This window comes from Panthera pardus, unplaced genomic scaffold, assembly GCF_024362965.1.
Source record: "Panthera pardus isolate Hobbes unplaced genomic scaffold, ASM2436296v1 HiC_scaffold_13, whole genome shotgun sequence".
Taxonomy (NCBI): domain Eukaryota; kingdom Metazoa; phylum Chordata; class Mammalia; order Carnivora; family Felidae; genus Panthera; species Panthera pardus.
Genome location: NW_026526688.1, coordinates 43,084,908 through 43,108,885, shown reverse-complemented (window position 1 = coordinate 43,108,885; position 23,978 = coordinate 43,084,908). Strand labels below are relative to the sequence as shown.

The window sequence follows — 23,978 nt, the reverse complement described above, 5'->3', positions numbered from 1 at the left end:
AATAGTATCTTCTTAGAAGGAGTCTGGAAGTGTGCTAAAATATGTGAGAGATTTTGTATAACATTGGTATTATTTATTCTTTTAATGTTTGGCATAATTTACCAGTGGAGCTATCTGGGTTGGAGACTATAGATTTTCAACTGCAAATTCAGTTTATTTATGGATAGAAGCCCATTCAGGTTCTCCATTTCTTACATTTGTTTGTCTTGTTTTGATATTTAGATTTTCTTTCAACTTAAAAAAATATTTTTAATGTTTTATTATTTGTTTTTGAGAGGCGGGGAGGGGCAAAGAGAGAGGAAGACACAGAATCCAAAGAAACCACAGGATCCAAATTCCAGTTAGTTAACTATAGTGCAATGTCAGTTTCAGGTGTAGAAATCAGTGGTTCATCACTTACATACAGCACCCAATGCTCATCCCAACAAGTGCCCTCCTTAATGCTTATAACCCATTTAAGCCATCCCCCTGCCCGCCTCCCCTCCAGCAACACTCAATTTGTTCTCTAAAGTTAAGAGTCCTTTTTATGGTTTGCTTCTCTTCCCGTTCCCCCCACCCCCCTCCCCACTCTGTCTCCTACCATGTTGATCTGTTTTGTTTCTTTTGTTCCTGGAGAAGAAATGACACCTCTCCCAGTTGCTCTCCAAGAAGGGGGAACTGTGTCTCTCTGTGTGTCCAAGGGGATCCTCAGATTTTGCCTTCTGTTCCCGGGCCATATGCTCTCCTTCTTCATAGGATCACTGCAGCACTTTCAAGCCTCCATACAAGTCATGCCAGGACCTCTAAAATTCCAGCCATTGAGTCTTGCTGAATTTAAAAACTCAGGACTATCAGCCCCACTCCTTTTCCCAGGCAATGGCTTTGGGGAATTGTTTTCTTTGTATGATCCCCTGTGTTTTCCTATTTCTCTTTCTCTTGCCTCTCTTCATGACCAGTGCTCCCTCCCCTTAGCAGCAACCACTATCCATTTCTCCCACAAATCATGTCTCCACACCTCCTACCTTCCATGATGTGTTTGGCCTCTTCTCTCCATCTAGTTGTGAAGTCTGTTCTGTCAGTCCTCAGATGGATTTCTTGGGTGTTCAGAATTATTTGATATTTATCTAGCTGTGTTTGAGGGAGAAGGCAAGCCTAGGGTCCTACTAGGACTCCACCATCTTAATTCCTCCCCATTTCTTTTTGAATAAGCTTCGATAGTTCAGTCTTTCAGGAATTTGTCCATTTCATTTAGGTTGTCAGACTGTTTAGTATTAACACTTTTATAATATTTCCTCAGTATTTTTTCATTGTCTATAGCATCAGTAATGAGGGATCTTCTCTCATTCTAGACACTGGTATTGTTGTTGTCTACTGTCTCTTTATTCTTACCAGTGTGGCTACACAGTTAGTACTTTTCCAAAAAGATCTTTCCCAAAACATAGTTTTTTGTTTCACTGGTTTCATTGTTTTCCTGTTTTCTATTTTGTTACTGCTGTTTTCTAAATTTCATAATTTCATTTCCCTTTTATATGGGGTTGAATTTGTTCCTCTTTGTATACTTTCTTTGTGCGGAAGCTAATGTAGTTGATTTAAAATTTCTTACCTTTCTGATATAAATTATTAATAATATAACTTTTCCCCAAAGTACTGCTATCTATCTATCTATCTATCTGACAAATTTTATCATGTATTTTTATTTTCAATTAGTGTTCAAATATGTTCTAATTTTTCTGTTTATTTTTTTCTTTGATCAGTGAATTACTGAAAAATATGTGGCATACTTTCCAAAACATTTTTGTATAATTCTATTTGTTCAGAGTACATATTTCACATGATCTGAATCTGTTTGAATTTGTTACTTTTTCAAGGCACACTTTAGGGCTAACTTGTTAAATGTTTCAGGTGCATTTGAAACAAATGTGATTTCTGGGGTGCCTGGGTGGCTCAGTCGGTTAACGTCTGACTTAGGCTCAGGTCACAATCTCACTGTCCATGAGTTCGAGCCCCGCGTCGGGCTCTGGGCTGACTGCTCAGAGCCTGGAGCCTGTTTCAGATTCTGTGTCTCCCTCTCTCTCTGACCCTCCCCCGTTCATGCTTTGTCTCTCTCTGTCTCAAAAATAAATAAACGTTAAAGAAACAAATGCGATTTCTGCTGCTGTAGTGAGGTCTTCTAAAAGGTCATGCTGCTAATTAGTGTTTTTCAATTCTTTTATATTCTTACTGTTTTTCAGTCTGCTTATATTGAGAGAGAGAGAGAGGGAGAGAGAGAGAGAGATGTTGAAACTTCGAATTATATTTGTGACTTTTTCTCTTATGCAGCTCATAATAGAGTTTCAAATATATAAAACAAAGTCTGTTAGAACTGAAGGAATTATATGTGCTCTTAAAGACTATTCTTTTATTATGATTATAATGATCAAGTTATACTCTTGTTATAATATTTCTTCTTCAATGTTGGCTGACATAAATATAGCCTCTTTAGCTTCCTTTTGGTTGGTGTTAGCATGGTAGATATTTTACTTGTAACACATTTGTTTCTTTAGATTGAATGTGGATTTCTTGCTGAGAGCATATATTTATCTTGATTCTTATCCAATTTTACATTTTCTGTTATTTAAAACATTTTTTTAGTTTATTTATTTATTTTTGAGAGAGAGAGAAATAGCACAAGCAGGGGAGGGGCAGACAGAAGGACAGACAGAATCCCAAGCAGGCTCTGCACCATCAGCACCTAGCCCAATGTGGGGCTTGAACTCACAGTGAGAGTGAACAGTGAGATCATGACCTGAGCCAAGATCGAATTGGACCAAGCTTAACCACTGTGCCACCCAGGTGCCCCACATTTTCTGTTTTTTAGGGTTTTTTTAATTGGTGTATTTAGACTAAAAGTAGTTAGATGAAATTAGTATTAGTATTTAGACTAAATTTATTTAGATAAAATTTATTGACTCTGTATGGTTGAGTTTCAATATAACACCTCACTATATATTATCGTTGTCATTCTTTTTATCCTCTTTTCTAGATTCTTGGGAATCATTTAATAGGCTTTTGGGGGGGCAAATGTTAATTTTGCTTAATTTTTTGAAATACTTATAGATTTATAGGAAGTTTAAAATTTTTTACTGGGAGATTTAATGTGTGTATACACAAGGATAAAAAGGTATCCTTCACTTGGTTTCTCCTGATGGTAAAATCTTGCATGATTATATTACATTATCAAAGCCAGGAAATCGACATTGGTATATTCCACAGAGTTAATTTAGATTTTATCATTTTTTACATGCAATGACTTGTGTTTATATGTGTATTAATGTATTCTATCTTATTACATGTATAAATTAGTGTGTCCAACACCAACATCAACATATAGAATTGTTCCATCACCACAAAAAGCCATACAATCCCTACTTGGTACACCTACCTGCCTTACTCCCAATTCCTAATCCCTGGCAACCACTAATCTGGTCTCCATTACTATAACTGTAATGCAAGTACTTTATATAAATGGTATTGTATGGTAGCTCTTGAACTTTGTTTTTTTCTCTCATGTAATTCCCTTAGACCCATCAAAATTGCGTTATGTATTAATAATTAATTTCTTGCTATTCCTGAGTAGCTTCCGCAGTATGAATATTCCACAGTTTGTTAAACCAGTCATCCATCAAAAGATCAATTGGTAAATTTTTATCCAATTTTATCAATTGGATAACTAAATATTATAACATTGCTATGGATGTTCATGTACAGTATTTTTGCATAAATGTAAAAGTCCTCTCTAGGGTAAATACCCAAGAGTGAAATTATTGGGTTGTATGATAAGGCTGACAAATTGTAGTCATAGTAGCTATGTGGTTTTGCATTTCCTCCAGCAATGTACAAGTGATCCAATTTTCTGTATCCTCATCAGTATTTACTATATTAATATTTTTTATCTTAATCAATCTATTGGGGGAAGTGTGATATTATCTCATTGTTGTTTTAATAATTACCCAAGTAACTAATCATGTTAAGTATAACTTAATATGCTTGCTTGCCATCTGTACATACTCTTTAGTCCATTCTTTGCTCACATCTTTGTCTTTTTCTAACCCCACATTTTTTCAACTGTTGGTGAACTTTTAAAATATAGATATAAAGTCTTTGTGGGATATATGGTTTGCAAATACATTCTATCAGACTGAAGCCTGTATTTTTACCTTTTTAACAGGATATTTTTCAGATCAAACATATTTAATTTGTATCACATACAAATTTTTCTTATGGATCATGATTTGTTCTCATATGAAAGAATTTTTGATCTTGTCCTACATCTGTAGAGTTTTTTATGTATTCATTAGAAAGTTGAATAATTTAACTTATTAAATTTATGTCTACGATCCAATTTTTGACCTTCTATTTTTAAGTAGTTTCATATTCATAGCAAGTTGCAAAGACATGTACAGAAAGCTTTCATGTACCCCTTACTCAGCCTTTCCCATGATAACATTTTGGCTAACTATAGTATAATATGAAAAGGCAATTTACATTAACACAACCTACAGAGATTGCTCAGATTGCACAATTTAGACATGCATGCATATGTGTGTATGTTTATGTCCAGGTAGTTCTATGCAACTTGATCACATGCGTAGTTTCATGTAATTATAACCACATCAAGATACAGAACTGTACCATCAACAAAAGCTTTTTTTGCTACTCTTTAATGGACATACCCACTCTCTCCGTTATCCCTATCTCTTGGCAACTACTAATCTATCCTCAAAAACTGTCATTTTTAATATGACAAGAATTTTATATAATTGGAATCATAGTGTATCCAACCTTTTGAAAAGGGCTTTGTTTCACTTAGCATAATTCCCTTTAGTGTTCTCAAAATTGTTTCTATTAATACTTTGTTTTCTTTTATTACTGTATAGTGTGTGGTGGTATGGGTTTACCACAGGTTGTATAATGATTTATTCATTGAATGACCTTAATTTCCAGATTTGGGGTATTCTGTATTATGGTGTTATGAACATTTGTGTTCAAGTTTGTGTGAGAGAATGATTTTCATTTCTCAGAGATAAATCTTCAAGAGTGAAATTGTTGGATTGGTAGCTCTCTCAAGGTAAGTGATTTATTGGGAACAGAAAGTGAAGAAGTCCAACCCTAAGGACACTGTCATACACTATGGAGATTATATTGGTAAACAATTAATATAAGGCTGGAAGCTATTGAGAACAAGCTAAATTACAGATCATCTAAAATTTTAACAGAGAGAACCAGGAAAAGAGACAGCTAAGAAACGTCCTTTTGGGTTCAGAAAGAAACAAGCCTCAAAGACTACTCTTGCAAAGGCAATTGGATCTAATTGGATCAGACAATAGGGCAATTTGTGCCGTCACTATTAGCCTTTTATGTGATGAAAAATCTTTTGATATTTTTTGAATATATTCCTATGATACATGTTGAGGATAGAAATACACAATACTTTAAGCTACCAATTCTCTAATTACTTTATAAACTCAGTAAGAATCAAGAGAGGATATTCATGTACAAATCAAAAAAAGCATTAGTAAACTATATATACGTGTATATACAACTCCTGTAAAAGATAAAATATAAGCAAATAGGGAAAAGAGACCAAATGACATGAAAGTAATTTCTGTGTAGAAAAAAATGGTGCAGCCCAGATGAAAATAAAGATTTGCAGCCTCACTAATAAAATTTAAAAAATATATGAGAAACACAATATTAGACACAATTACCATCTCCTATCTCACATACAGAAAGGGAGGAAAACAGTAACAGACTCTTAAAGACAGAGAACTGAGTGTTGCTTGAGGCGAGATGGATAGGGGGATGGGCTAAATGGGTGAGGAGCATTAAGGAGGGCAGTTGTGGAGATGAGCACTGGGTGTTATATGTTAAGTGATGAATCACTGGGTTCTACTCCTGAAACCACTACTATAATGGATGTTAACTAACTTGAATTTAAATAAATAAATCAAAAAAGAAAAAAAAAGAAAGCTGGGATGTACAAGAGACTTTAAAACAAAGACTGTAATAGAGACAAAGAAAGGCGTTATATAATGACAAAGGGGTCAATCCAAACAAGATATATGCACCTAAATATAGAATGCAAATATTAACAGATCTACAGGGAGATATAGCGGTACAGTTGTAGTAGGGGACTTAAATTACCCACTGACATCAAGGGAGAGGTCATCCACTAGAAAAACCATTAATTAATTAAAATTTTTGAGAAACCCAAAACTGGATAGTTTTACTGGTGATAAATTCCATCAGAAGAGAAAAAGGACAAAAATAAGAATAGCATGTAGAAATTAATAAGAAATGGTAACTAATTTCTAAGGAATTCTGAAGGGATTTTTTTCACAGGATTTGAAACTACTGAAGAGGAATATTTTGAGGTTCAGGAATAAATGACACTTTGAACACAGCATCTAAATACTGTAAATATTCATTGGGAAAACAGTTCTAGAACAGCCAAAATTTTGACTTGCTGCAGTATGCTAAAAACAATCTATTGGAAAACAAAATTATAAAAATGCCTTTTACATTAGATTAAAAATAATGCATACTTAGAAATGAATATAACTAATGAATATAAGGAATGAATATAACTTAGGAATATTATATAATGGATTTATTTCAATGGTCAATGAGCAGTACAATTTAAGATCATAAATTATTTGCATAGTCATATTTACCCTTCATATTCTGCATTTTGTCTGTTGCATGATTTTCTCATTTCATTTCGTTTCATGATCATAATGGTGAAAATTATGATAAAGGGAAGAACAATGTAGAAACTCAGAATAAGCCAGTTGTTTTTCTGTGCATTGTAGCCTTCTTCAATAAAAATTATATCTAAAAATGAAATAGAAATCAGTAGATATTCACTGAATATTTAAAAAAACATATTTCTTTCACTTTAATTATTTTGTATATAATATTTATGTAAATGATTGAAATTTTAATACATTGCAAACTCTTATGGGGAAAATAAAAGGACATTTAAGTTCATAACCCTAAACAGTGATGGAGCTTTTGTCAGATTTCTTGTCTTTTATGCATATTTTTAATTATTATTAACTGTGTACATGTTTTGAGTACTGCTTACTACATTTGGCATATTTATGACATCAATATTTTTTAAAAAAGTAATACAGTAATAGAATTTAATTTAAAAATTAGGAAGGATAAGTCAGAGAAAGAAAAATATCATACGATTTCACTCATATCTGGAATTTAGGAAACAAAAGAGATGAACATATGGGAAGATGAAAAAGGAGAGAGAGAGGGAAGTAAACCATGAGAAACTCTTAACAATAGAGAAGAAAGTGAGGGTTGATGGGGGGAGGTGGGTGGAGGATGGACTCAATAGGCTATGGGTACTAAGGAAGACACTTTTTATGATAAGCCCTGGGTGTAATATGTAACTGATGAATCACTGAGTTCTACTCCTGGAATTAATATTACACTATATATTAACTAACTGGAATTTAAATAAAATTTTTGGGAAAAAAGACTCACCTAGATCATAAATGTTGCAAATAAAAGAATTTTATTATAGCAGTTTTGTGATAGAAAAAGAGAAATAGCATAAAGTTCCATCAACAGGACAAGGGCTAAATTAAGTTACGAGATATCCATACAATGTGATACCGTGTCACTACTAAAAAGAATGAGATAGACTTTGATAAATTCAATGATATAGGGAATGAACAACTCAAGTAGAATATATATTTTAGGATCTCCTTTTTTGTAAAAATAAAAACTAACCAAATGAGTGATTGAGTGATGCATGGGTGAATTGATAGATGGAGAGCTATCTCAAAACATATCCTGCCAGAATCCAAGAGAATCCTCAATATTTTCTAATCAATATTTCTTTCCAAAGTTTACAAGTATCTTGATTTCTTCTATTATTATTTAGTGAATTTTTACTGGAGTATAACATAAAAACAGAAATTGATGCATGCCATGATTATACAGCTCAAAGAATTTTCTAAATTAAACACAACCATATAGTCAACACCAAATCCAGGGCTCAGGATATTATGAGTACCTCAGAACACTCAACCTGATTTTTTCCAGTAATTATCCTTCCAAAAGAGAAATACTACATGAATCAATTTTTGACAGATTTTAAACCTTATGTGAATAGAATTATATTGTATGTACTTTTTCTTTTTTTTAATTTTATTTTTAAAAATTTACATCTAAATTAGTTAGCATATAGTGCAACAATGATTTCAGGAGTAGATTCATTAATGCCTCTTACCTATTTAGCCCATCTCCCCTCCCACAACCGCTCCAGTAATCCTCAGTTTGTTCTCCATATTTATGAGTCTTTTCTGCTTTGTCCCCCTCCCTGTTTTTATATTATTTTTATTTCCCTTCCCTTATGTTCATCTATTGTGTCTCTTAAAGTCCTCATATGAGTGAAGTCATATGATTTTTGTCTTTCTCTGACTATTTTCACTTAGCATAATACCCTCCAGTTCCATCCATGTAGTTCAAATATATATATGTATATATATATGTATATGTGTGTGTACATATATATATATACCACATTTTCTTTATCCATTCATCCATTGATGGACATTTAGGCTCTTTCCATACTTTGGCTATTGTTGATAGTGCTGCTATAAACATTGGGGTTCATGTGTCCCTTTGACACAGCACATCTCTATCCCATGGATAAAATGCCTAGTAGTGCAATCGCTGAGTCATACGGTAGTTCTATTTTTAGTTTTTTGAGGAACCTCCATGCTGTTTTCCAGAGTGGCTGCACCAGCTTGCATTCCCACCAATAATGCAAAAGAGATCCTCTTTCTCTGCATCCTCGCCAACATCTGGTGTTGCCTGAGTTGTTAATATTAGTCATTCTGACAGGTGTAAGGTGGTATTTCATTGTGGTTTTGATTTGTATTTCCCTGGTGATGAGTGATGTTGAGCATTTTTTCATGTGTCCGTTGGCCATCTGGATGTCTTCTTTGGAGAAGTGTCTATTCATGTCTTTTGCCCATTTCTTCACTGGATTATTTGTTTTTTTGGTGTCGAGTTGGATAAATTCTTTATAGATTTTGGATACTAACCCTTTATCTGATGTCGTTTGCAAATATCGTCTCCCAGTCTGTCAGTTGCCTTTTAGTTTTTATGATTGTTTCCTTCACTGTGCAGAAGCTTTTCATTTTGGTGAGGTCCCAGTAGTTCTTTTTTGCTTTTGTCTCCTGTGCCTCTGGAGATGTGTTGAGTAAGAAGTTGGTGGGGCCAAGATCAAAGAGGTTTTTGCCTGCTTTCTCCTTGAGGATTTTGATGGCTTCCTGTCTTACATTGAGGTCTTTCATCCATTTTGAGTTTATTTTTGTGTATGGTGTAAGAAAGTGGTCCAGGTTTATTCTGCATGTCGCTGTCCAGTTTTCCCAGCACCACTTGCTGAAGAGACTGTCTTTATGCCATTGGATATTCTTTCCTGCTTTGTCAAAGATTAGTTGGCCATACGTTTGTGGGTCCATTTCTGGGTTCTCTATTCTGTTCCATTGATCTAAGTGTTCTTGTGCCAGTACCATACTGTCTTGATGATTACAGCTTTGTAGTATAGCTTGAAGCCTGGGATTGTGATGCCTCCTGCTTTGATTTTCTTTTTAGAGATCACTTTGGCTATTCGGGGTCTTTTCTGGTCCCATACAAATTTTAGGATTATTTGTTCTAGCTCTGTGAAGAATGCTGGTGTTACTTTGATAGGGATTGCATTGAATATGTAGATTGCTTTGGGTAGTATCGACATTTTAACAATATTTGTTATTCCTATCCAGGAGCATGGAATCTTTTTCCATTTTTTTTTTGTGTGTGTGTTCTTCAATTTCTTTCATAAGCTTTCTATAGTTTTCAGTGTATAGATTTTTCACCTTTTTGGTTAGATTTATTCCTAAGTATTTTATGGATTTGGTGCAACTGTAAATGGATCCCAGAATGGTGGAAATCCTTAGATAGCAATTAATAAGTGGGGTGAATAAAACAGACATTGATGGGGTTGAAACAAAGGTGTTTTCTTAATGCTTGTTTATTTTTGAGAGAGAAAGAGAAAATGCGAGCAGGGAATGGGAAAAGAGAGAGGGGTAGAGAGAATCCAAAGTGGGATCTGCACTGATGGCACAGACCCCTCCGTGGGACTTGAACTCATGAGCTATGAGATCATGAACTGAGCCAAAGTCTATCACTTAACTGACTGAGCCACCCAGGTGCTCCAAAACAAAGGTTTTAATATCGCACTACCAGAGGTGGGGTAAACAAAAGGGACCTCCTGCTGGTCCCCCAATATTGAAGTTCCTGAACAAGCTCATTATATTTTTCTCAGTTTGGAAAATTTTAAAAAGCATTAAGGTGGAGATTACAATGAGAAACAAGACCATAAATCACTTGTGCTTGTGGTAGTGGTTAAGCAGGTTGATTGAGTTAAAGGTGGACAAAAGGGCCTGAATCCCTCGGCTTGATTTCTCACTAGGGATGTCTCCCAAAGACTTTTTCACAAGAATGGGTAAAATGGTCAGGAAATGAGGGGGAGAAATTTCCAAGACTCCTTGATACAGAAACCCTAGGGAGTGTGGTACCAAAAACACATTGGTGAAGTCTCGATGTGAGCTAAAGTAGATTGGGAGAACATAAAAACATGAGGGCTGATAAGATTATGAAATTGGTATACATAAAAAAGCTTTATGTGAAATGGTTGCATCTCTTTTACCTGATGCTATTATGGAGATGAACATTGTATCTGAGGGGAATGTAACCCATACTTGGTTTTATAAAACAGAAGGGTATAAATCTGCCCTTCAAGCAATATTAACTGAACATGCTAGATAGGAATTAGTGAGATGGTCTGAGCCCAAATATTGGAATGCTGTTAGAGGCAAATTCTCTGTGTAATAGCCCTATGTGGCATCTAGACTAGGGCTTCGTTCTTTCAGGCATCTAATACCATCAAGCTAAGACAGTATCATCTCTGGTTTAGTCCCTTTTGAGCTGTTAATGTAATATTGGATTTCTCTCATTAAATAACCCAATTATTCATTCCTCTATCCTTTACAATTACTCCCCCTTCTTTCCATTTACACACAAATTGTTCCAGCTTTGGAAGGTACATTAAGCTTGCTTACTGTGCTGATCTAGCTTGCAGGCAACAATGCTAGTCTATCTAGAAAGTCCTTTCCCCTCAGTTCACTCTTGTTCACATAGGGTAAAATTAAAAAGGTACAGAACTAGTGGACTATCTTTACCCACAGGCAATATAGCTGCATTTATGGTTAGCCTAAATTTTGCCAGATGGGGTAAAGGTACATTCTTCCCCATCAAGGCCTTTCGGAATTCTGATATAAAGACAACATATAGTTTTGGTTTCTTACTTAGGAATTATGCTTGTTCCTTGCCTTGTATTTGCAGACTTGGATACACTAGAAAAACAGGGAAATCTACCAAGAGGGGGCACTCTTTTTAGTCTCACTCATGTTGAGTGTGAGCATACCCACATGAAGGTGTCTAAGACCTAGTGCCTTTATCTCCCTCCATTTTAGACAATGTTTCCAATTCTTTATCAAACTAGTAGTCTGAGGAGAATATCTCTCTGCCCATAGTTTTGACATTATAGACTGTAAAATGTGTTTCTTGGTCTAAACAAGTGATGGTCAACAATTCAAATTGGTGAAAAAGTTCTGTTTCAGGTTTTGTTTTTGTTATTGTTTCCTAATAGCACTCTGAGCATTTGAATCTACCACCAAGCAAGCAAACCCCAGGCCAGAGTCTATCTCTGTTAGGACCCATGTGTAGCTTCCCAGGGCTACCAGCATCAGTCTCACTTGTCGGATATGATCAGGACCTTCCCACCAGGGAACCTGCCACATATCCATCTGCAGTCTTTGTCTGTTTTAGTGACAGACAGAAGAGCTCTTATTGGCATTTCGTGCCTCAGAGGTTGCAAGAAGAATGTGTCTGAATTCAGTCCATCTTTGCATTGCTGCAATATCCCTATATACCTTTATTTTGTGGACCTAGGTGGCCATCACAAGGAATCACATGGGAATATCTGATTATCAATTCGATCACCTTCTGAATTTGCAAGGGGATTCTGATGAGCATCAACATGTCCTACTTTAAGTCACTCCTCAAATCTCCATAGGGCCATGCCCCCATACAGGCATCCCTTTAATAGGTCAAGTTTCCATTGCCCTTGGACTCTGACCATAAGGCCAGGGATTGGCTACTACTTATGAGTTAGTAGAAACCCCAAACCCAAACATAGAGGTTTTTACCATTGTTCACTTCTTCCACCACTTCAAGAAAAACAATATGCAATTCAGCCCACTAAGGTGATTTGACTTCTGTACATTAATTTTACTTTTTTAATTTTTTTAGAGTTTATCTTGAGAGAGAGAGGAGAAAGAGCACGTGTGTGTAGGCAAGAGGGGAATGGGCAGAGACAAAGGGAGAGAGAAGGAATCCCAAGCAGGCTCCCTGCTGTTAGCACAGAGCCCCACATAGGGCTCAAACTCATGAACCGTGAGATTGTGACCTGAGTTGAAACCAAGAGTCGGACACTTAACTGACTGGGCCACCCAGGCACCCAGTATATATATTAATTTTATATCTTGCAACCTTGCTATAAATGTTAATTAGTTCTAGGAGGGTTTTTTTTTATTATTTTGGATTTTATACATAGACCATCATGTCATCTGAGAACACAAACAGTACTATTTCTTCAAAATTTTTATAATTCCTATTTCCTTTTCTTGTCCTACTGTATTAGCTAGGACTTCCCTTTTTTTAATTTACTTATTTGAATCCAAATTAGTTAATATACAGTGTAGTATTGGTTTCAGGAGTAGAACCAAGTGATCCATCACTTACATATAACAAAATATGCTACAGCTTTTTAGTCTGCAATGTATGGCTCTTGTTTATGCTGTTTTTTATTTAAATTTCTTTAATTTTCTTTGTCTGGGCCATCCTTGTGTCTTCAGTTTTGTTTTCAGCCAAAACTTGTTTGCTTTGCAAACACTTGTCTTAACTTTCTGCTACTAGATTTTTATGTGCATTAGGGAACTCATTCAAACTTCAGGTCATTTTCAAGCTTAGCTTGTATTTTACCTTCCACCTGTATCTCTTGAATCTCCTCTGTGTTGTACACAGGCTCCATCAGTTGAGGATACACTGATGGACATGTGGGTGTGTTGGGCCTGTTAAATTTATAGTTACTCCCTAGTTTGTTGCTTGTCATAAAAGTTCTGCTATCTCTGTACAGCAAGTCCCCCATGTTATCCTGATAAACTGATTGCCAGTGTAGTTGACAATACTCCAATGAATCAAGTAATCCCTTTCTTCCTCCTACATACTTGGGTGGGAGGAAGCTAATGGTTTTCATATCTTGCTGTGTCCTAGTTAAATTACCATGTTGACAGAGCTGGGACTGAAGAAATAAGAACAGCCTCAGGGAAGGATTACCACAAATTTACACTCTTGTTAATTGAAGTGGATTTCATGAATAAATACTTTTTATTAGCTTTTGGCTGATTTACACAGTACTGAAATGGTTGGTTTGACAGGTTTTGTCCACCTTTTTAGTTGCTTCTGGAGGAGAGAGAGGTTTTGTTGATCTCCTCTCTATACTGTAGGATAATTAAAAGACTAACTCAAGCTATTTATTTATTTATTTTACCAATGGTTTTCAGAAGTTTGATTATGATTGTTTTAAGTGTAAATTTCTTTACATTATCCTTATTAAGTTTCATTTAGTTTCTTATATCTGAGTGTAAGCTTTTTTCACCCCGTTACAGAAATTTGGGGTCATAATTTTTCAAATATCTTTTCTGTACATTCTTTCTTTCTAATTTTCATTTGAACCACCCATTACATGCCTGCAGGAATGGTTGATTATCTCACTAACCTACAATGGTGAATCTCATGTGTTTTCCTTAGGTCAAAGATCATAGTTGTATATTATTACCTGATGAAAATATCTCATGTAATTTTATAGTAATCTTTCATGACCAGAAAAATAAATCATTGTGACCACTCCTTTTTGTCATCTTTTTTTCAAGGATTAACAATTATTTTAGAGATTATGTCTCTACTGTTGCATCCAGAATTTATATCCAAATCTCTTATCTCATTACACATAAAAATGTACATATTTTTACCTTTCCAGAAATTACTTTCAATATAAGATAACTGTAAATTAAGGATTATCAGTCCCTGATGTCACTACTTAGTTGGCAATGTTATCAAATTCCCATGGATTCCCATAGATGTTTTCACATGGATTCTTTAACATGTAACCCAAACTCTATTTATACAAAATTAAATACATTATCTTCATGCTGTGTCCATCCTTCAATTATTTTTGCAAAGTAGATATATTATCATTACCCATTCTTCTCCGTGTGCCAAATATAATGACCATATCAATGACCATCATGCCTTATTCATTGTTATTCATAAAAACAGGATAATGCAACACATTATCTTCTCTTTTATTGTTTATTTCAGGTCCTTATAATTAAGGTAATTGTTTTCCAATGAATAGTTTCATTCAGACTCATATTATCAAATCCATATTCCATGGTGTTGCTTGATTGGACTTTCTGAAATGTGGATCTCAATACTATTGCCTTACCAGACACTTAACATGTTTGTATAGGGAATAATGAATGAATGAATGATTGAATCAACAAATATGACACTTGCCTTAATTTATGCAAATAAGAGAAAATATAAAAATTTACTCCATCAGTCAAGGTATGATTTATTATTAGTTCCATTTATATTTTGTCATATGTATTTTCCAAATTTCATTCAGAATGACCACCCTATGCTATAGCTGTTTTTAAGTGTACAAAATTTTTAATAATATAAAATTCAAATCTTTTATGTAGTGTTTATTCTTCCATATTTTAATTTGTTTTGAATTCTTGCTATGGCATTTATTGAAACTTGAATACTATCTTCTAACTTATTTAACTAAGATGTTGAAAACTGAGTATCTGAGAAAATATTACAAATATTGTGTAATACTAATTTCATTAAAGTCACTATTCAAGATAGCCCTTTTAATTATTCAGGTGATCATGAAAGATTAGACTCAGCATTATATTTCTTTATTTAATAAAACAACATCTATTTTTGTTTTAAAAGTTTTATTTCTACTCACCAGATTTCTGAACATTTCCATCATCAATACTTCCCCCTGGTGAACCAATCTGGAATTTACAATATGGAGGCCTATGGCCAGGAAAACAATGACAATTACCCAAATTATTACATATCTGAAACAAACAACAAAATATAAATTTGTTAGTTTTTATATCTTATGTATATATTTAAAAGAATAAAATTATTTTTCCTAAGTTTATTAACACTGTATGAGAAATAGGTTGGAAAAAATAGTGAAAATTTTGGCAGCATAATGGTCAAGGACAAAATTACTACTTACGACCTTCATATATTGACTTTCTGATAAATACTTTGCCTTCCCCAATCATTTTTATTTTTTTTTTAAATTTTTTTTTTTAACGTTTATTTATTTTTGAGACAGAGAGAGACAGAGCATGAACGGGGGATGGGCAGAGAGAGAGGGAGACACAGAATCTGAAGCAGGCTCCAGGCTCTGAGCCATCAGCCCAGGGCCCGACACAGGGCTCGAACTCACGGACCGTGAGATCGTGACCTGAGCTGAAGTTGGACGCTTAACCGACTGAGCCACCCAGGTGCCCCAAGACACCAATCATTTTTATTAAATGAGATTCAATATATTATGGCCATCATATTCACAACATTGGGTGACTTTAGAATTTTTCAAAAATATTATATCATTTAGTTATTTTGTAAACATTTGCCGCCACCACTTCCACATTTCTACACTTTAATTTCTATGCAAAATATGACAATTAAATTACCAACAATTGACTTGGTCACTTTAATTTCTTATCCTAGTCATCTTTCCAAAATTTTACTTTAATGATAAGCTGTTTGCATTTCATTTTAAGTGAACATATTTTCCAAAATAAAATAAAATAGATGCAAAAATATTAAAAATGAAAAACAAGTAAAACTTTATGATCAACTCACACCTCTAACAGTTTACATCTATGGAGTTTATATGTTATTTGTGCTTTTACACTTAATAGTTTAGTATTTTCATTTTGAAGTAAAACAAGTAAATACAATTTTATAAAATTCAAATACTTAAAATGCATAAAACTAAGCGTTTTCACCCACTAATTAAGTTCCACTCACCACTGCTAAGAATTTTCTGTATTTCCTTCCTATTCCTGTCTATTTCTTCTTTCAGTTTTGTTAATATTTCATTTATATATTCAAAAGTTTGGACTTTGGATGCATTTCTATTACAATTTTTGTAACTTTTTGATGGCTTGACTCTTTTATCATTATATAATAACTTGTCTTTTTTGACAATCTTTTACTTAAGGCATATTTTCTCTGATAGAAGTGTAGCCACACTACTGTCTTTTGATTACCATCTGCATGGAAAATCTCTTTCCATTCCTTAATATTCAACCTATGTGTGTCCTTAAAAGTAAAGTAAATCACTGTATACTTCCTAGTATATCATTTGATGTTGTTTTTTAATAAAAATTCAATAAACTTATATTTAAAGTAATTATGGGTTAGTAAGAATTTACTATTGCCTTTGTGCCCCTTGTTTACTGGTGGTTCCTTTGTTCTGTTTTCCTTCTCTTGCTGTGCTCCTTTGTAACTTGATTTTTTTTAAAAATACTTTTATGCTTTGATTACTTTGTCTTTATCTTTTGTGTGTCTACTACAATTTTTTATATGTGAGTTTGATGAAGCTTACATAAAATATTTTATAGATATAATAGTTTATTTTAAGCTGATAACAACCAAAATATGACCTTATACAAATAATTCTACACTTTAATTTCTCCTTCCCCCACATTTTGTATAATTGATGTCACAACCTCCATCATTTTATGTGATGTATTAACACATTTTTGTATCTAGTTAATTTCAAAACTTTTGTCTGTTAACTTTTATTTTTTATTTTTTTAAATGCTCGTTTATTTATCTTTGAGAGAGAGAGGGCACAAACGGGGGTTGGGGTAGAAAAAGAGGGAGACAGGGAATCCAAAGCAGGCCCTGGGCTTCCAACTGTGAGTTCCTAGCCTGACCTGGGTCTCAGACTCACAAACTGTGAGATCATGACCTAAGCTGAAGTCAAACACTTAGCCGACTGAGCCACCCAGGTACCCCTTAACTTTTATACCAGAGTTTAAAGTGATTTACATGCTAACATTACAATATTAGAGTATTCTGAATTTGAATATATTTTAATTTTTACAGTGACTTTTATACTTTTACACTTTTTCATGTTGTTAGTGTCCTTTTTGTCAACTTGAAGAACTCCTTTTTGCATTTCAGAAAAAGAGAATATATGAAGAAATAACTACTGAAAACTTCCCAAATTCAATGAAAAATGTGAATATATCCAGAAGCTCACAAACTTCAAATAAAATGAACTCAGAGACTCACACTGGTACATATCATAATCAAACTTAAAAGCCAAAGGCAAAGAGAGAATTTTGAAAGCAGGAAAGGAAGTAAGTTGTCACGTACAAGAGATCTTAAATAAGACTATCAGCAGCTTTCTCATGAGAAATTTGGAAACCAGCAGGCAGATGGCAGATATATTTAGAGTGCTAATAGAAAAACAACAACAAAAAACCTGTCAACCAAGAATCTTATATTTAGCAAAACTGTCCTTCAAAAGTAAGGGAGAATTTAAATAATTCCCAGATAAATACTAAGGAATTCATTATTACTAGAGCAGCCCTGCAAGAAATGGTCAAAGAAGTATGGCAGGGTAATTTGAAAGGCCAGTATATTACAATTTAAAGCTATGTGAAGAAATAAAGATCTCAAAAAAGGTATATACACGTGAATTTTTAAAAGCTAAAATTGTAAAAATTGTAACTCTACTTTTGGTTTCTACATGATAAGGAACTAATAGATAAAAAAAAAAAACAATTATTAGTCTAGAAGCTAGTATTATTATAATCTTGGATTGTAGCTTCACATTTTGTTTCTACACAATTTAAGAGACTAATGAGCTTAAAATAATTATTAGTTTATGTTTTGGGATCCAAAGTAAAATGATTTAATTTGTGACATCAACAAATAATAGGGGTCACAACAGTACAATAAAGAAGCAAAGTTTTTGTATGTTCTTAAAGTTAAACTGGTATAAATTTAAATGAGAGTGTTATAACTTTAGTACATTAAATGTATCCCCAATGCAGTTTCACAAAGAAACTGCTATCAAATATACATGAAAGGAAAAGAGGATGGAATTTAAACATTTCAATACAAAAAAATCAAGTGAACACAAAAGAATATAGTAATATAAATAAAAAGATTTTTTATTTATAATTTATTTATTTAAATTTATAATTTATTTGAAAGGTGTATCAAAAATAAACAGCAAAGTAACAAAGTCACTGTTTATCCATAATTACTTTAACTGTAAATAAATTAAACTTTAAATAAAAAGACATAAATTGGCAAAACAGATTTAAAAAAAAACACATGATTTAACTATATGCTGTTTATAAGAGACCTAATGTAGATCCAAAGACAAATAAATTGAAAGTGAAAGGATGGAAAAGATATTTCATGCAAAAGTAACTGAAAGAGAACAGAGGTCATTATACTAATATCAGACACAATAGACTTTAAAAAGTTTAGAAAAGACAAAGAATGATATGATATGTTAAAAAAGATTCAATACAGCAAAAAGATATAGCAATTATAAATATTTATACACTTAGTAACAGACCTTCAAAATATATTAGGCAAAAACTGATAGAATGTAAAGGAGAAATAAGCAGTTCTACAAGAGTTGACATTATGATTCCATAATGGGACTCAACATTGACAACCAAGGCTGCAAATTGGACTTTAAACAGTGGCAGTAACTAGATCACCCTTGGTAAATGGGATTCCACCTTGTTTAACCCATGCATAATCTCCATAGCTGCTTGTCCATAGCTGCCACAATAACTAGTTTGTTTATGTGAATGTGTCAGCATTTGGGTGGGCAATGATGGAGACTGGCAAATGTTAACCAGTCAAATAATTTTGTCTGTTTTTACTTTTGTGGCTGATCCCTCTGATAAGAGTTAACATTCTAAATGAAATTGTCATGAATTATGGTTCCTCCCATATGTTCATCCGCATGATCTTAACCCTGATTTTTCAATCTTTCTTTTTTTTGTCTTTTGACTAGCTGGCCAAGGAATTTACTATAGCCTACAAGTCAGTGTATATTTTAACATCAGTCTCTTTCTCTCTTCAACACAATATTATGATTAGCTGACCTACCAGAATTTCTACCCATAGGGAAGATTTATCATCACCAAAGTCTTTTAAGCTCATTCCTCACTGTGGCTGTAGGAAAGCCATTATTTATATTTGACTTGTACCCACACACCAAGCCATCCATCTGTACATCAGGCTTTGGCATTGCTGATCTATCAGCTAGTCATAGAGAATCTTTCATGTATTCATAGGTGAAACTAGGGAGAAGTACCAATGCAAGACCAGAGAATTATATGGGAGTTTAGCCTACTTATCCTTTCATTGCTTTGGTTAGGCTCTTGCTTGATTCCAGATATACCACTTCAATCTTATAATGCATTATTTCAGATTTTACAAAATTTGTGACTTGGAAATCTTGGCAGAACAATCAGTTGTTGTTTCATGGTCAGAACTTCTTTCTCAGAGTGTAATAATAATACACCAGCAGGTATTTTTCCAAAAATGAAGAATTATCTACTGGAAATGGCATGGTTTCATTCCAAAAACCTGGGGTATACATTGCTATTCTTCTATTAAAGCATAGAAGCATAATTCAGCATCTTTCCCCACCCCTGAAAGCACTAATACCATTTAATCTGGGTAATAGGACTGAAGCAATAGGGCTTGCATTTACCAGTCTGAGTCAGCTTCAAGGACCTCACCTACTATCTTCCCTACAGAAAGCTGATAGCCTTTCATATCACTTGATATATGGCTTGCAACAATATTTTCAGGTATATAATAAGCTGTTACTAGAATCTGAGGAAACCCAATAGTTGTTGTACTTCCATCTTAATAGTGGAAAATGTAAAACAAAATAACATGTCCTTTTCTTCAAAGGAGATGTTCTGACATGACATAAACAACTGGACTCCTAATCATTTATTAATGTACAAGCCACTGAATATCCCTAGTATTTAGCTCTCATCCTCTGGAGCACATATATCTTATAGATACCTACAAAGTGCTAGCTATTTTGGCTTATCTGGTCCATTAGCATGATATCATTGATAGAGATAAGCACTGTGATATTCTCCAGATGTCCAAATAATACAGATATTGTTTGATTACTTTACGAAAGAGGATGGGAAAATTAACCCAGTCCTGGGAAAAACTAAAATGTATATTGTTATTCACTCCATGTGAATATGATAACTATCAGATGATTTTTTTTTCTAATAAAGATGAACTGGAACAGATTTGCCTGATGAATAGCCACACACCATATACCATATTTTAATCTTTAGTAAAGACAACACATCTGGCACAATTACTGCAAATGTAAATACAACACTTTTGAGTTTGAGGATCTTATTATCATCCTTCAAGATATGCCTGGTTTTGTAGAGACTAGAGTAGTAACTTAAATGGAGATATTGTGGGGGGCCACTAACTTTATATCTGCTGTATTTTAAAGGTGACAATAATCCAAGCCATTTACACCAGGACGTGATATTGTTTTTGGTTTTATATTTTATCCGTCTAGGGAAGTTTCAGAGGCCTCCACTTGTATTTACCCATAAGACAGTTTGACACCACAAATCAAAAGTTCTAGGTGGCAGTTTTGCCAAGCAGTATATATATAAATTACAAACATACACATAAGGAGGGGAGAAATAGCCACTGGGTGAGTCCAAAGACCCAATATGTCCTAGGAAAGAATTCCATTTATTATCTGATCCCTATATGTCCATGTCCTAAAAAAGGGAAAGTGATGAGTCTTCAGGTTTATGAGTATTTGTATCAGTTTGGACCTTGTGTCCAACAGTTCTCAAAATGTTTGGAGAACATTTACTTCAAACTATAGTTACATGAAGAAATGGCCATAGTTCTTGTCAAGAACAGGAAGAATCATCATCACATAACTATATTGTTTTGATCCTGTTGAGAACTTCGTATTTAAGATGCTGCTGCTTCTTTAGTTAGTGATTCATGGTCAAAAACCTTGCTCAGTTCCAGAAATGTGGCAAGAAATTGTGACATTTTATTGGGACAACTGCTTTCAGCTTCCTGATTATCCTTTGTTAATTACAATTCATTGGATAGATTGAACAGTACTTGTGTTGGCTGCATATTTTTTCACCAATAAGAAAGGTTTCCATAATTCTCTGAGGACCAGGCCCCTCTGGTTTGCCCTAGTATCTTGCCACTAATTATGATAATTTCTGATCATTATTGACTTCTATTGTCTCATGGTTCTGTCACCCCCATGGGTATCAATGAACCCAGATCTGTAATAGTATCTCCTACCATAAGCATGGACTACACTAAGTTCCTAACCATTTCTAGTGCATTTTTAATTAAGTAAAATTAAGCAAATAAATGATATATCTTATGGACCTTCATGTGATGCACTGCCATTTTTAGGGTTAGGCCTTATATAGTATATCCAATTAGCATGCCCATTTATCTGAGGCTTATAATCTCTTCTTCTACCATAAATATTCTGGCATTTGTATTCATGTGGTATGAGCCATTTTTTCCCCATGGTTCTAGGAGACATCATAGAAGTGTACATGCTACATCTATTGAGGATTTTGTCAGTGTCCTTATAATGGTCCTTCAAATCAATAAACATTCTCTAGGTCAACCTTATATTCTAGTTCTTTCATAAAACAAACTCAGAATTCAGTTCATGACTACTGTTCTTGCCCCTATTGGGGCAAGTCTTGCATTTCCTTTGGAGTGTAATTGCTTTTGTTCCTTATCAGGCCCAGAACATCTCCAGTCAAATTATACTGTAATTCTTATTATTGGTATAGTGGCAGAAAGAAAAGTGGGAGAAAATTTTAGGGGGCATATGTTAACTTGCAAGTGCCAGACCTCTGTATAATCTTCTAGCAAGCAGGGAATTTCATCCCTTGACAGAAATAAATGAACCATTTCTGTAGGTTCAGATCAATCTGGAGATTTGAGATTTTGGGGGAATATCAATTCAGACAGCCACTTCCCACATATCAGAGTGTCATTACTTTCCAAGATTTTCTCATATATTGTCATAGAAGAACTTTTTTGTTGGAGGTTAGTTCTTTTTAATCAGTACATCATGTGTGATTGTCAACAATAAGTTACATGCCATGCTAAAAAAATCACAATTTGAAGAGACAGAGAAAGGTCTAGACCAGACACATATGCCAAAGATGTTGGAAGTATCAGACCAAGGATATAAAGCAGCCATGATTAATGTGCTTAGGGAAAGTAGACAACATAAAAGAACAGATGTGTAATATAAGCAGTGAGATAGAAATTCTAAAAAAAAAAATATTTTAAGTAATAGAAATCTAAAACACTATATAGAAGACATGAATTCCTTTGATGGGCTCATCTGTATACAACCAAAGAAATAATCAGTGAGCTTGAGAAAATGTCAATAAAAAAATCCAAAACTTAAGTGCAAAGAGAAAAAATAATAAAAAGATACAACAGAATATCCAAGAACTGTGGGACAATTAAAAAATATATACATGTCATGGGAATACCTGAAGGAGAAAAAAAGAAAGGGACAGAAAACTATTTGAAACAATATTGACACAATTTCCCCAAAGGTCCTATACATAAACTTCAGAGAATGTCAGGCAAGGCAAACATTTTAAAAATGCATGTGGAAATAACATTCAAACTGCAGAAAATATTAAAAAAATGAAGAGAATATCTTGAAAAAATCTAGAAAATAAAAAAAAAACTTATCTACAGAAGAGCAAGGATGATAATTATGTTGTACTTTTCTTCAGAAATCATTGAAAGCAATAAGAGAAGGGAGTGAAATATTTAAATGCCGAAAAAAACCAAACAGCCACCTTGAATGTGTATCCATTAAAATTATACTTCAAAAAAGAAGGAAAAATAAAGACTTTCTTAAACAAACAAAATTTCAGAAAATTTGTCACAAATATACCTGCTTTGCAAGAAATGCTTCAGAAAAGACTGATGTAGATTAGAAACTCAGACATACGTACGGAAGAAAGAGTAAAAGAGAAGGAATAAAGGAAGGTAAAATAAACTATTTTATTTTTCTTATTCTTTTTTTTTACAAAGTTTATTTATTTATTTATTTGAGATAGAGAGCGTGAGCAGGGGAAGGGCAGAGAGAGAGAGAGAGAGAGAGAGAGAAAGAATCCTAAGTGGGGTCAGAACAAAGGAACCATGAGATCATGACCTGAACCAAAACCAAGAGTCAGACACTTAACTAACTGAGCCACCCGGCACCCTTTCTTTGACCAAGCTTTTAAGAAAGAAATTATATCAATTATTTACAACCTCTTCCACAATGAGGCAGAAGGAACATTTGCAAACTCATTCTGAGGTCAGCATTATCACAATACCAAAACCAAAGACATTATAAGAAAAAACTACAGACCAATATCACTCATTAGCAAAAATGCAAAAATTCTCTAAAATATTAGCAAATCAAATTATAAAAGAATAATATATCACAATAAAATGGATTTTATTCTTGGTATACAGGTGAGGTTATCATTTGAAGATCAATGACTGTAACCTATCACACCATTAGGCTAAAAAGTCATATGACTATATATCAATAGATTCAGAAAAAAGGACTTGACTAAACATATACAATATATGATTGAAAATCACCAATCCAG

General features: G+C 33.8%; 1 protein-coding gene across 1 annotated transcript in view; it reads right to left on the bottom strand.

The window, feature by feature from the left end:
• Window positions 1–23,978, bottom strand: part of ADAM18 (ADAM metallopeptidase domain 18) — a 141,537-nt gene that overhangs the window by 4,544 nt on the left and 113,015 nt on the right. The window contains exons 18-19 of the mRNA XM_019440715.2: window positions 15,191–15,305; window positions 6,693–6,852 (exon numbers count right to left, since the gene is read on the bottom strand). Coding sequence (XP_019296260.2) covers window positions 6,693–6,852; window positions 15,191–15,305 — 275 coding nt within the window. The remainder of the gene's footprint in view (window positions 1–6,692; window positions 6,853–15,190; window positions 15,306–23,978) is intronic.